General features: G+C 38.0%; 1 protein-coding gene across 2 annotated transcripts in view; it reads left to right on the top strand.

Annotated features, from left to right (window-relative positions):
• plcd3a (phospholipase C, delta 3a) overlaps positions 1-14569 on the top strand; it is a 30785-nt gene that overhangs the window by 7050 nt on the left and 9166 nt on the right. The window contains exons 2-8 of one of the 2 annotated variants that reach the window (XM_039687411.2): positions 1326-1493; positions 8496-8724; positions 10876-11005; positions 11079-11304; positions 12937-13138; positions 14020-14164; positions 14303-14455. In XM_039687411.2, the coding sequence (XP_039543345.2) occupies positions 1326-1493; positions 8496-8724; positions 10876-11005; positions 11079-11304; positions 12937-13138; positions 14020-14164; positions 14303-14455 (1253 nt within the window). Of the gene's footprint in view, positions 1-1325; positions 1494-8495; positions 8725-9302; positions 9373-10875; positions 11006-11078; positions 11305-12936; positions 13139-14019; positions 14165-14302; positions 14456-14569 lie in introns of those variants that run through there. The other variant, XM_089128709.1, reaches the window with a different exon arrangement.

Genomic DNA, 14569 nt, shown 5'->3' with positions numbered 1-14569 from the left:
GAAGAAGATAAGAGGGTTTGAAGTATAGTGTTGACTAGAGCAAATCTCCATGCTATGAAGAATGCACACATTGCACAGCAGCCATTTCACTGTGACTGTGACCTCCATTTTTCTTTTTGAGCCCATTAAAGCTCTGGCAAAGAATCAAAGGAGAATTCACTGAACATTTGCTTTCACAATATTTGCAAACAGTATTTCAGTGTAAAAAACTTGTGAATTATTCACTACCCAATCCAGTTAAAGGCACTAAATGCACTTAAATAGCTTTGCAGTTGAAGTCATTGTCATTCTTCTCGGTGCAAACGTGGCTTTTAGACTGCGGCTTATTCACATGACTGTTTGCCTGGCACAAATAATGCTGAACTATTATGGCCTGAGTAAACAAATAATTAACGACATGTACCAACCCCAAACTTTTGATTGGGAGTGTATGTTTGTGTGCATTTTCTGGTGGCAGTAAATCATATCAATTGAGGTTTTCTTAAAAACAGTGCAAAAATAAATTGTTAGTTTGCTAATCTTAGTCAACAAGTTTTTAACAAATTCCTTTAGCGAATTGTCGCTAAAAACAACCGAACGTGTCCAAATAAGTCACAATATCAGCGTGCAGTGACCAGTTTGTTTTGTTTTTTTTTTCCGTTTTGTCCAGCTCAGCCTATTGTAGCACATGAACTGCACAGCCAGGCTTAACTTAGCTTTGAAAAGTCTGCAAAGAGTGTGAACTACTGGCAATTTTGCCAACATTGCTCTTAGTGAACAGTCCTTTTCCAAGCTTGCACAAGCCTGTGGAGATTAGAAAGCCATTTTAATCTGAGCAACAAACTAACTAACAAACTAATTTGATTAAGAATGAAAATATGACAAAAACAAAGTAGGAAAAAAAAAACTGTGAATTTTGCCTTCCATGCGGTCATTGCTGCTATCGTTGATGCACAGAAATTGGCGTCTTACATCACTGTGGATCATTCCTCATGTTTGTAACTGTAGACTGACCTGCCAGTACTCTCACTTCTCCAGTATGTGTGAGTGTGCACGTATGTATTTTGGAAGTAAGGTTTGAGTAATGTGCTGATTTTGGTTCACATTTTGGATGAAATATCAAAGCAGTGAATGACTCAGTGCTGGGAAGTGTTAGTCGCTGGCACGTATGGCCTGAATATGAGAACTACTTTGGGACGGCACATTATGAGTGAATTACAGCATGTGTAACTCTTGACCCTTCAGATTTACAGCGTGTAGCAGGTGTGTTGGACGGACTGGAAAACACCTAGAAATAACTGAAGGTGCATTTATTTTAACGTTGTTTATGTGTGTGTTTGTGATAGGTGTGTTGGACGATGAAGATGTGCGTGTGATGCTGCAGGGATCAAAGATGGTAAAGGTTCGATCTCAGCGTTGGAGGAAGGACAGGAGACTGAAGCTTTTGGAGGACTGTGTGACGGTGTGGTGTGAGTCCAGCAAATCCTCCCGCAAGGGCAAGAGACAGCAGACCTGTGAGTATTGTGTGTCTATGTCACCTGTCAGACCTGTGGTTGATCTGCAAACAAAACCGCAGCTTTTGATTTCACAATTTGTGTGGCAAGCTGAGAAAGTGCACATTTATGGTCAGTTCAATTAGTGAATTCCTGAGGCCCTTTTTAAAGGAGTATTCACTTTAAAAAAAAAAAACTTTGCTGATAATTCACTCACCCCCATGTCATCCAAGATGTCCGTGTCATTCTTCAGTCGAAAATAAATTAAGGTTTTTGATGAAAACATTCCAGGATTTTTCTCCATATAATGGACTTTACTGGTAACCAAACGGTTCAAGGCCCAAAAGACAGATTCAGTGCAAACTGAAAACTGTTCAAAGGGCTTTAAATGATTCCAGACAATGAATAAGGGTCTCATCAAGCGAAACGATCGCTCATTTAATAAATAAATAACAAAGTTTAAGTTTTATAAGCTCAAATGCTCGCCTTGCTCTGTACTGTGTGACTCTCCTGTTCGAACTCGTTCATCAAAATGAAAGAATCTTTTTCTGAGTCAGTTCGTTCGTTTCGTGCGTTGAATGAACCAAACGACTCGGGAAAAAAAAAAATTAGTTTGTTTTGATGAAGGAGTTCGAACAGGAGAGTCACAAACGCGCTTCACAGAACAGAGCAAGGCGACCATTTGTGCTTATAAAACTTAAACTTTGTTATTTATTAAATGAGCGATCGTTTGGAATCGTTTAAAGCCCTTTCAACAGTTTGCAGTTTGTACTAAAACTGTCATTTGGACCTTGAACCGTTTGGTTCCCAGTGAAGTCCATTATATGGAGAAAAATGCTGGAATGTTTTCATCAAAAACCTTCATTTCTTTTCGACTGAAGAAAGAAAGACATGGACATCTTGAGTAAATTATCAGCAAAAGTTTGTTTTTTTTAAGCGAAAAAGATGTTTTGTGTTTGTACAGAGTGCACCTTCCCACATCTTTACAACATATTATTTATTTGTTTAATTTGAATCACACAGAAACAAAATGCAACTTGAAATTTGAGATTCAATTCCGTAAATAGAGCCTTCTTTACAAGTTCAAGGGTTTTGTCTTACAATAGGGAATTTATTCATTTATTCTTACAATACAGAAAGAGCTGATTCAGGAATGACTTTACAGAATGCTGGTACACTGACGTCATGATCATAGGGATTCAGGATCCGTGATGCCAGACTTTTACATGTGAATGAGAGGCTTTAAAACTGCTTTAGCATTTATTGGTCTCAATCACAGTATCGGATATTTTTCATAACTAGTCATGTCAAAGAGTCATGGTCACACCCTGGAGGAATAATAATAACGAGAAAACTAACAGCCTATTTTACCTAGTGTTCTTCTCTCTCTGACCTCATACTTGGCTTTAAGTCAAAACAAGACATTATTTAGGTTTTATTTGCGCTGCTCTCTTTGTATACCTATTGTTAACCTCATCCCAAAGGACACAGCAGGCATTAAATCTTATGACGTTCAATTTTTAGAAAATGAATGACAGTTTTTTTTAACAGGACGGATGGATTTGGCCTAGTGTAAGGAACTGAAGCAGTGACTCAATTAATCACAGGTCAATCGAGGCAAAGATTGACGTAACAAAGGCCTAAATGCTGCGCTAGATACATAAATAATGCAGAAAGGTTGTACAATGATGTGTCAATACAGGTACAATCATGATGTACTTGTATTTTTATGAGACATGAACATGGACTGCTTTTTGTTGTTTTTGAACAACTTTAGGGCTGTCGGTTGCATGATATGCTGATTAAACAAATTAATCACAGATGTTCAAGACAAAAAGAAATTGAAAAACATTACTTTTTTTTGATAGACAAGTACATTATAGTGTATAGTTTGTTTTATTTTGACTGACATTTTTTAATGTTTGGACAGTTTGGAATGATTGAATAATGACAGAATTTTTGTTTTCGGATGAATAATTTATTATGAATATGTCCTTGAAGTTAATTTTGGGGAAGCATTTATTATGCTTTTTTTCCCCCACAGTACTCATATTTGACCATACTTGCTCTGTGTGATATATTGCTTAGCAGGTTTTTTGTTGACGGACGGGACTTTCCAATCAGTGTCAGCAAACAGAAAAACCATAAAGTTTTGTGTGCATATATCTGAACTCATTAATGCATGTGTGCAGGTGTGTGTTTGTGTCTATGTACACAGCATACTTGCTCAGACGCTCAGCTTCTTTTCTTTGTTCCACAAGGAAATTAAACTGGAAATATTTCAGGTTATGATCTGTATAATGATATACCAGAATTTGCTCCCTTTAAATGCTGGATACCCAGCTAACAAAACTATTCTGCTTATGCTCCAGTTAAGTTATGAAAAGTTGTATTTTTTTTTTTTTTTTGGGGTGAAGCAAATGTTGGGAACCTTACTTTTAATGTACTTGGAATATTCTGAACATTTTAAACATTAGACCATCTTTCTACTAAAATGTTTCAGAAAAAGATAAACAATGTATAAATATTGTTTTTGTGCTAGCGTTTTTAGAATGTTATTAAAGACCAAATTACTCTGAACATACATTCTATTAACGTTACTGAAAAATGTAACTTTGAGATAACCTTGCCAGAACATTTGCCAGACGTTTTTTTCGGTTTTCTGGTTAGATGATTTCAGACCGGCAGATTTGGTGCTCTTACTTTGAATAGAGATGTTATGGGACATGCTGAATTATCCCAATCGGTTACTTTCACCTTGTTAATCTTTTTTAATCACACAAATTTAACCTTCATTATGGTCATGCTCTATCATCCCTTATTTCTAGATGTTCAGATGATTATTAATCTGTTTTTAATCTCACTTATGCTCTTCAGATGTAATCTGCTGAGAGAGTGAAGATTACCTCAGATGTCATCACCCTTAATATCGTTCTCTCTTCCTCTCGTGTTTGCTGAAAACATGAGATATCTGAGGCTATTCAACTCTGAAATACAACAAAATACGTCACCGTTACTGATATACAACTGCTGATTTTATTTTGTTACATTGTTACTATTTTTATTTATTTTTTTAATTTAGACTTATTCTCACACATGGACAGGACATTGGATGCTTTTGTATAGTGATATAGACTTTAAGGCCCTTGCACACTGAGTCCGAAATTCGCGTCCGAAATTTTTGCACATTAAAAAATATTTGTTTGAATGGTGTTTTGACAATTCAGAGCCACTGAATTGAAACGCATACAAAAATTTCAGACTCAGTGTGCAATGGCCTTTAGACATGTAGCCTAAGTGAATGCATGTTTCTACAGTTGTAGTTATATGTTTCTGGATTTTCTGGATTAAAATACTGTGGGTTAAAGCCCAGGTCATCATGTTTATGAATAATCTCTGCTCTAAGGAGGATTTATGGGTCTTTCTGGTGACTTCTGAAACCTTGAGGTCAAAACCTGAACCTGTGAGTACTCATTTGACTCACTGTGATTAATAATTTGTGCTCTCTGACACACACACACTATCACAGGCGTTAGTAAGCACAGATGTCCCTGTGCAACTCATTTTAGATGTTTTCTTATTTTGTTAAATAGTTCTTTAAAGACATTGTTGATTATGTAATAATTGGTAGGTTTTGTTTAATTGGAAAAGATTTGTGCTTTATTGTTTCTCCTCCTTGCGATGTGCTGTGTTTGTGGTGTAAAGATAAAAGCATCTTGACTCACCTTAGACAACATTAAAAGTCCGAACATATATTCATTTGGAAGTATATATGGAAACAACATTCAGTAACATTATTCAATATGAAATGTTCAGTGGACTCTCTGTTATGCTAGTTGACAACATTTAGGGAAATAATATATATTTATCATTTACATTTATATTTGATCACATGGTGAAACATCACTATTCAGCATAAAGGACAGACTTGTAAGCAAACATAATCAAGGTCAAGGTACTTTTTATTGTCTCTCGTAGGATAAATTTGTCTTAGATGAGAGAACTGCTGAAACATCAACCCATCAAAAACATACATCATTCAAACATTAATATCCAATCCACATAAAACACTATTATTAAATAATAAAATAAAAAGATAAACACTATTAGTTTAACACCATTTCTGTATTTATATAACCTCTAATCCACCAACAATATATACAGTTGTATCACCATCTTACCGGAGATGCTTGTTAACCAGTTTTGTCGACAATGGGACAAACAAATGTTTGTAGCGATTATGCTTGCATAACAGTGTTATGCAAGCACAGGACCCTATATCTCCTACCAGAGTTCATCAGCACATACTCTGAACACAACACATATGAAGGGTCCGACAAAATCTTATTGGCATGCTGTATCGTAGACATCTCAAAAATATCTTGTAGGTGTTGAGTGTCTGTATTCCCATAATGTGTATAATATAGATGGGTAAACTTTTATTTTTTACATTTTTTTCCTTTTTGTAGTTATTTGAAAAATAAAGACTTATTATATCTATTCAAATGTTGCTTAAAACTGTATAGTTCAATAAAGCTATTGAAAGTCCTATTGAACTTTACATTCATCGAAAATCCTGAAAATAAATGCATCACGGTTTCCACAATTTTTTTTCAATTTATTTTTCCAATTTATCTATTTTCAATTGTAATAATATTTCACAGTATCACAGTTTTATTGATTTTTTTTTTATCAAATAAATGCAGCTGTGGTGAAAATAAGAGACTTATAGACAAACTTTTGAATGGTTGTGTACCAGTGTTGTGTACTCGAGACTCGGACTCGGTCTCGGGACCATATTTGAATGGTCACGGCCTTGTCATGGACTCGTGTGCATTTTGACTCGTACTCAAACATATTAGGACTCGGACTTATTCCCGAGTCCACTCGAGTCCCATTCAAAATATGTCATCATGATTATTACTGTATGTTAATTAAATAGCTGTTTGATTGAAACGTCCAATGATTGCTGACTTTCTTGTGCGCAACTGCGCATGACTTGAGACTATAACGCAAATGCAACAGGACCCAGGTCAGATGTGAAGTGGAGCCTCTAGCTCAACTATGTATTTGAAAATGTCAGCCTTATCATCCATAATTCAGTTTGCATATAAGAGCCACACAGAATTCATATGCAGTAATGTTATGTGAAAAAACACTTATTGATTATTTATTGATAATAAAATTACCTTTACACCACTATATTCCATGGTATATTTGGTTTACTGTTTGAGTATGGTGTCAGTTTTATTGTTACCACCAAATATTTGACATATTCTTGAAGATATCTTTAAGTCTGGTTTGAGACCCAACCTTAGGTTATCCAACCTCTCTGGTCTCGTTCTCGACTCAGACTCGAGTGAGCTGGTCTCGACTACAACACTGTCGTGTACTGTATAACATGAAGCTCGCTTCTACTCGCAGTAGAAGAGACGAGACGTCCTCTCTTTCTGTTTCGGTCTTGTGCTGCGTCACACTGGGTTCAGGAATGCAGGCTCAGCTGCTTCTGTCCTATCCCAGCATGCCCCTCACAACTCACTGACTGACACACACTTGAGGGAATAAACATAGTCCACTTAGTGCATGACTGTGTGTGTTCTCATTATGTGCTTGTGACGTTACATCATGCCCCACTTCCTCTGTTATTTTGGCGGTTTTGGCTAGACAAAATTATAAGCTGGACAAAATGATGCCGGTGTGTGTAGGAAATGAGTCTGTCCAGGTGTCGTCGTGCTGTTGGGCATTGAGCGGCAGATGCAGGGCTGGACCCCTGGAGAGTTCATGCTCCCATAGATCTATGAGCAGGCATTAGTGAGGAATGCCAGTGGCATAGTAAACGCCCATTCGCTGCACATGTCTCAGCGCACACGCTGTTAAAATTAACACTCTTCTTCAGACATGCACAAGAATCATGAATGCGTGTTTGTCATGGCTGTTGATAGTGGGCAGAGAGTCTTTGCCATTTAAAAGAGCTTGTGTCTGTCTTCCCTTGTGTCTCTTTGTTTATTTGCAGTGTAGGAGTTTCCTCATATCAAAGATGTTATTGTTGCGACCACTGTCTGTGCTGTGCTAGATTAGGATTCCTCATTACCCAGACAGCAAACTGACATTGAATCAACGTGGAAACGACGTCTCTCATGACATTGAAACAACGTTGATTTGCTCATCGAATTAACGTTGAACCAACGTCAGACGCGGCATTCTTCAAAGCTAAATAAAATCGAAAATTGGTTTGCTTTCATAACGTTGAAACAACGCGTTGATTTCAAGTTGATTTTCCGTTAGTTTTGAAAGAATGACGCATCTGACGTTGGATCAACGTTAATTCGATGAGCAAAACAATGTCAGATCAACGTTGTTTCAATGTCATATTTCCACGTTGATTCAATGTCAGTTTGCTATCTGGGTATGGCTGACTTGATATGGACACTTGGAGAGTACTAGACTCTGTCATTGTAATGTGTGTGTGTGTGTGTGTGTTTTAGGAGTAATGAGGGCACATCGTGAACATTTTTTGGCACTGTGTTGCACAGGTCATGTTTTACAGGAGCCAAATGAATCCTCGTGTCCAGCTTCACACACTGTGATGATGCCATTGATCTTCTTCTTGCATGGACAATAATGATTTTTAATTTTTTGTCACATTATTATTTTTAGCTGTAAGTGTTCCGGTTGCTTGTTTATTATTTCCCAGACTGTTTATGGTTTCTAATAACTAATATAGTTAGACAGCCTTTAACTTGAATTAAATATCTGAATTAAATAATTTTGCTTAAGCTATAATGTTCTTTTGACACAATTAAGACTTCCTTTCTGCACCACTAGTAACACCAAAACAGAATTGTAGTTCTGTTTGTTTGACTGGGCCTGACACAGAATGACATTAAAGTTTGAGATTTGTTTGATTCATTTCTTTATGCAATTCTAACTTACACACTTCACCTTTAAGTAACATATTATATAAACAAATTGCAGACGTAATGGACTGCACACTCATTTGTGTGTGTTTTCTCTGTCTGCCAGTCTCTGTGACGGAGGTGGAGTGTGTGCGGGAGGGCTGTCAGTCGGAGTGTCTGCGACGGATGGCAGGTCTGGTTCCCGAGACCAACTGCTTCACTGTGATCTTCCGTGGAGGAAGGAAAAGCCTGGATCTGTGCTGTCCCACACAGGAGGAAGCGGAGCGCTGGGTGCGAGGCATCCGCACACTCAAAGACCGAGTCTCCAACATGAGCCAGAAGGAAAAGCTGGACCAATATCCTTAAAGCCATACCTGCACCGCTAGCTACACATTTAATTATAGTGTTTAAACAGAAGGCTTAGGTCAAGTTTCCTTGGCCACCATTTGCCAATAAATGCACATGTTAACACACTCTCCATTACTCTCTAGTGAGAGAGCTGACTATATATAGACCAGATGTAGAACAGATTTCTACACGCACACATGAACCACATGCTATCTCTGAAATACCTGAAATACCTTTGTCCTGTTTCTCTTTCCTCCAATGTGGTTTTTACTCTATTATCTTTTCTTTTTTTAATCTGTTTGCCCTTTATTATCTTTTTCTTTAATATATTTTATTTTCAGGTGCAATGTTAATTTTTGATTACGTGCAGCTTTTTAGAGCTAAAGTGTGTCATTTTAAAGCTACACTGTGTGATTTTTACCCCCATAGCGGTGAATATTAGTTTCTGTTCCTCTCAATTCCGATTTCGGTTTTAACTCCTACGGTGGCCAATGTAGTCCAAGATTAACATGGCTTCCAGTTCGACCTCGTCCATGAGTGTTAACTCAAGCGTAAACGTGAAAGGCAAAGCTTGAATTAAAGGTATGTCCCTCTTTGGCTAATGTACTTTCAAGATGGAGGGGCAACATGGCGACCGACATTAGAACCCCTTACCCGTATGTATTTTCAATGGCATATTATACACCCACGAGAATACTTTATTACTTGAACGAAGTAAATATACATTAATGAGTACATATATTTCTGAAAGAACTAAGTGTTTTTAGCTAAGAATAAACTAAAAGAGATACACAGTGTAGCTTTAAGTTAAAATACTTTTATTTGATACAAGGCATATGTTGATTTCCCTGAATCAAAACATTAGCTATGCTTCCATTCACCTATTTGTATGTGCTTTTTGGGGTATTGCATAAAAACTGCTGGATAGAAATGCCAAGATGTGCATTTAATCTAAAAATGTGCATAAACAATTGAGGCGGATACAAAAGAGTTACAGTTATGCAAAGAATGTGTTGAAATATAATTTCATCATAAATTCATTTTATATATTTATAATATTTTAGTACACTTTATTAATATATTTTAATTTTATATTTTCTGTTTATAGCATTATATTATTTTTTATTTAATTACAAACTTAAGTAAGTTCCTTTGGGCTGAGGTTGGCTTGCAGAGAGATTGTTAAAGGGATAGTGCACTTTTTGATATGTTTTAGCTTACCTCAAGGGCATCCAAGATGTAGGTGTCTTTGTTTCCACAGTATTTTCGATTTTGATATTTTTAGGTCAAACCGTTGTTGTCTGTCAGTCATATAATGCAGGTCTATGGTCACCACCTCAAAGAGCATGCACAGAGAAGTCCAAATTAAACATGATTTAATGACTCGTAAATGTAAGTACACATTGATGGCCTAAGACACAAAATGAGCGGTTTGTGTGAGAAAACGAACAGTATTTATATTGTTTTTACCTCTTGTAATCACAGCCACGTCTATGTGATCTGAAGGCAAGGGCACTTTGGTCTGCACAAGCCCCGGAAGTGATCTCTCGCGCGTGTACGTCACTCATTGTTTACACAGAGGTTTTGGAAGCATTACCTTTCACTGTGAAGATCTAAACATATTTATATATACAGGAAATCGCAATGGAAGACAATTCCGATATATCAACAGACAACGTTGATTTTTTTTCGCAACCGCGCGAGAGATCACTACCGCCGGTGCTTGTGCAGACCGAAGCGCCCACCTCCTCAGATCACTTGGACGTAGCTGTGGTTACAAGAGGTAAAACGATATAAATACTGTTCGTTTTCTCACAAGAACCGCTCGTTTCGTGTCTTAGGCCATCAATGTGTACTTACATTTACGAGTCATTAAATCATGTTTAATTTGGACTTCTCTGTGCATGCTCTATGAGGTGGTGACCATAAACCTGCATTATATGACTGACAGACAACAACGGTTTGACCTAAAAATATCAAAATTGAAAATACTGTGAAAACAAAGACACCTACATCTTGGATGCCCTTGAGGTAAGCTAAAACATATCAAAAAATAATTTCAAAATGAATTATCTCTTTAGTATTTTCATACAGTATGGCTGGCATCATGTTGTATATGCATGTTATAGCTTTGTCAAGTTTTCCCTAACTGTGCACACTTGGATTCGAGGCTATCTGAGACGTGCAGATCAGAACCAGGATGGGAAGATGAGCTATGACGAGGTGAAACATCTGCTACAGCTGATCAACATTGACCTGAACGAACAGTATGCTCGCACCCTCTTTAAGGTTTGTGTTATATAAGTCACAGAAGTTTAAATTAAATTAGGCCTGGAGCTAATCTTTCTCTTCTGTTCTGTAGAAGTGTGATCGTTCCTGTGACGGGCGGCTGGATCATGTGGAGATTGAGGAGTTCTGTCGTGAGCTGATGCGCAGGCCAGAGCTGGACGCCGTGTTCAGGCATTATTCCAGTAACGGATGTGTGCTCACAACATTGGAGCTGCGGGATTTTCTTGGAGACCAGGGCGAGGACCCATCGCTGGCCCATGCGAAGAGTCTCATCCACACTTATGAACTCAACAACTGGGGTACACAGCCATCAGAACCATACATTACTTGTTATTGAAGGCATGTTTATGGGCACACTGGGTTTATATAGTTATATATTAAGCTGGAAAGTCTTTTAACTCAGTCAAGACTCTTACTCTCGTTTTCAGTTCATTCGTTACGGGCCTCTTAGCAAAAAAAATCACCATTCAATATGCATGCGCAATATCTATATCCTTACTCTTTCTCACTGGTTCACTTATATACAGTATATATACAATACAGTAGTCAACATTTGAAGTGGATCATAAAGCTTATTAGACCACCACCCAATGGTGCCAAAACCCCTTTTTCTGTGTCTGTAATGGTTAATCCACCAGAATGTGTAAGCTCTTTAGTCATAGTTGACCAAGTCAAACTCCGTTCTTGAAGCAAATTTGGGATTTAGTGGATTCAAAGATAGATCCATTTTTTGAGAACAACTACAAACTATTTGGAAGTCAATAACAACAGAGACTTCATTATGACAGGAGGCCTAAATTTGTTAAGCCTAATAATAATACCTTTATTTATTTATTTGTAGGCGCCTTTCAGGGCATTCAAGGACACCGTACAATATAAAACATGGCAATAAGTATAACACATACAAGCACTAACTACACAAACAATCATTAAAAAGCTACCGGTATTCTAAACAAATAAGTTTTTATCTGAACCTTAAAAATGGAAAATTGAATCGATTTGGTGAATGTGCAGTGGTAAAGTGTTTCATAGTTTATGTGCAACACAACTAAAAGCTCTACCATCACAGGAACTCATCTTGAGGTTTGGAACAGACAATAAGTCTGCAGAAAAGGATCTCAATGAGCACGGTGGTCTATACAAATAAAGAAGCACTAAAAGATATTGAGGTGCTAAATTCTGAAGAACTTTATATGTAAGGATATACAGTATATATACTATACAGTGTATATATATATATTTTATACGTAATATTATATACATTTTTTTTACTGTAGGCTGCTACTGTAATATATGAGAAATGAGATGCTGCGTTTCCACCAAAATTACCCTGAACAATTTGTCCCAGGAACTTTTTCCCCCCCAGATCTTTTGCTTCCTTCTTTTCTTTTGCTTCCAAGGTCTAAAGTACCTTGAAGATTAGGCAAGTTAGTCAGGTGATGCTGGACTGCTCGAATATTAACATGTTTTTAAATTTGGTGGGTGAAATGAAATGCTGCGTGGAGTCAACCAATCAACATCATCCACCAAGTCCCACCCCTAAAAGTTCCTGAACTTTGAAAAAGCCAGCAAGAACTTTCTGAGGGGGGATTTTTTTCCCCGAGGTCCTGTGGTCAAAACACACCGCATACCACCCCAAAGTTCCTAGTTCCTGTGGTAGAAATGCAGTTTAACAGGAGACCCATGCATGTCACATCAGAAAAGAACGAACTAGTGTGAGCACAAAGCTCAGTAGTGCATTATTGGTTATTGTGCTATTGTAACAAACCTTGGTTATTCCTGATTGCTCTTACTAGAATTGAGGGAAACATGCTAGTAAAACTAAATACTGTGTGATAAAAGCATTAATTAAACACTTCCTCAGCCAGCTTAATTGAAGCTTGTGTTTAACTTTTAGCTTTTGACCAATACATTTTCTTTCTGACTCTCAGCCCAGAAGAATCTGTTCATGACCCAGAACGGTTTCACCATGTACATGCTCTCGAAGGAGAACGATGTGTTTAACCCGGATCACGCTCACGTGTATCAGGACATGAGCAGACCACTGGCTCACTACTACATCTCTTCCTCTCATAATACATACCTGACCAAAGACCAGGTGACCAGCGACAGCAGCACTGAGCCTTATATCAGGTACAATATATCCATCATCAGCCTCTAGCCCCTCAAAGATACAGCAGAGAGAAGAAAACACACTTATACCAGAGAATGTCTAATTGAAGAGAATTGGCACTGGCTGGTTACTTCCGGTTTCTGGACTGGCTGCAGTAACACGTGTCTGTCCATGCGGGGCCGCTCGCGGTCGAGTGCAGAATGAATGGGAGTCAATGGGGTTTCACCCCCATAAATCCACTTTTCTCAGGATGTAATTTTTTGTCAAGTAATTTGAAAGTTGCATTCAAAAGGGAGGGCTAAGATAATACACTCAGCTGAAAATTGCATTTTTAAGTTCACTTATCTGTTCTAAAAATCTGTTCAAAAATGTGATGACGTCACACAATAGCAGAATGCTAGCGTGTTTCGGCCAACAACAGCCTAACCTGTAAGACATCAAAAGGACATAAGTACTCGTTTTTTTATTTTTTTTTGCCTATAATCTATATTGAACTTGCGTAATCAACAATAAAATCTATGTTAATTTAACGACAAGCAGGTGAAAAAGACACATTTAGCCATTTAGCCCCATAGACTCCCATTCATTCTGCTCTCGCCCGCGATCACCCCCAGTGGAATTCTAATGCAACTGCAACCAAGGTGATGCACAACGGGGCTAATAGGAAGTGCCAAGGCTCTCCGTTAGACGGGCTCTGCTTATACTTCGTTCTGAAAAATTGCAATGATTATGTGTGTCTGCATTACGTGTCTGCAGTGCATTTTGAGACTAGAGTCAACCATAAAAAACGTACCACGAGGGTTATGAGACACAACACGCAATGCTAATGATGACTTTTAATATTCATACTCCTTGTTTGCTGTTAAACTCATGGGTCGTGTGTGTGTGTGTGTGTGTTTAGAGCTCTTCATCAGGGCTGTCGCTGTGTTGAGCTAGACTGCTGGGACGGTGATAAAGGAGAGCCCATGATCTTCCACGGACACACGCTCACCTCCAAAGTGCTCTTTAAAGAAGTCATCGAGACCATCGCTCAGTATGCCTTCAAGGTGCAGACGCATAAAGCACAACAGCCTATATAAATAAGTCTTTGTATAATGCAACAATATGGGTTAGCTTAGTTTTTTTTTTTTTTTTAAGAAACAATGTTGTTTCTCTCAAACAATCATGGCTCTCTCGGTCCGCAGGCGTCTCCATATCCTCTGATCTTGTCTCTGGAGATCCACTGCTCAGTGGAGCAGCAGGCGGTCATGGCGCAGCACCTTAGCTCCATTCTGGGAAAAAAGCTCCTGAGAAAGCCACTCAACGAGCTTCCCCTCAAACAGCTGCCCTCGCCTGAGGTCACACTTCCACTTTTCCTCTTCCTTGAATTAATAATTAATTATTCATGGAATTCATTTCCATTTTGAAATGACCTCAATGTAGCTTTCTACTCTTTGAAGCATTTAGTGTTG

The sequence above is a fragment of the Pimephales promelas genome, chromosome 3 (assembly GCF_988280905.1).
Source record: "Pimephales promelas chromosome 3, fPimPro1.hap1.1, whole genome shotgun sequence".
In the NCBI taxonomy this organism is placed as follows: domain Eukaryota; kingdom Metazoa; phylum Chordata; class Actinopteri; order Cypriniformes; family Leuciscidae; genus Pimephales; species Pimephales promelas.
Note: the sequence above shows the minus strand (reverse complement) of the source record. Positions and strands in the feature narration are given on the sequence as shown.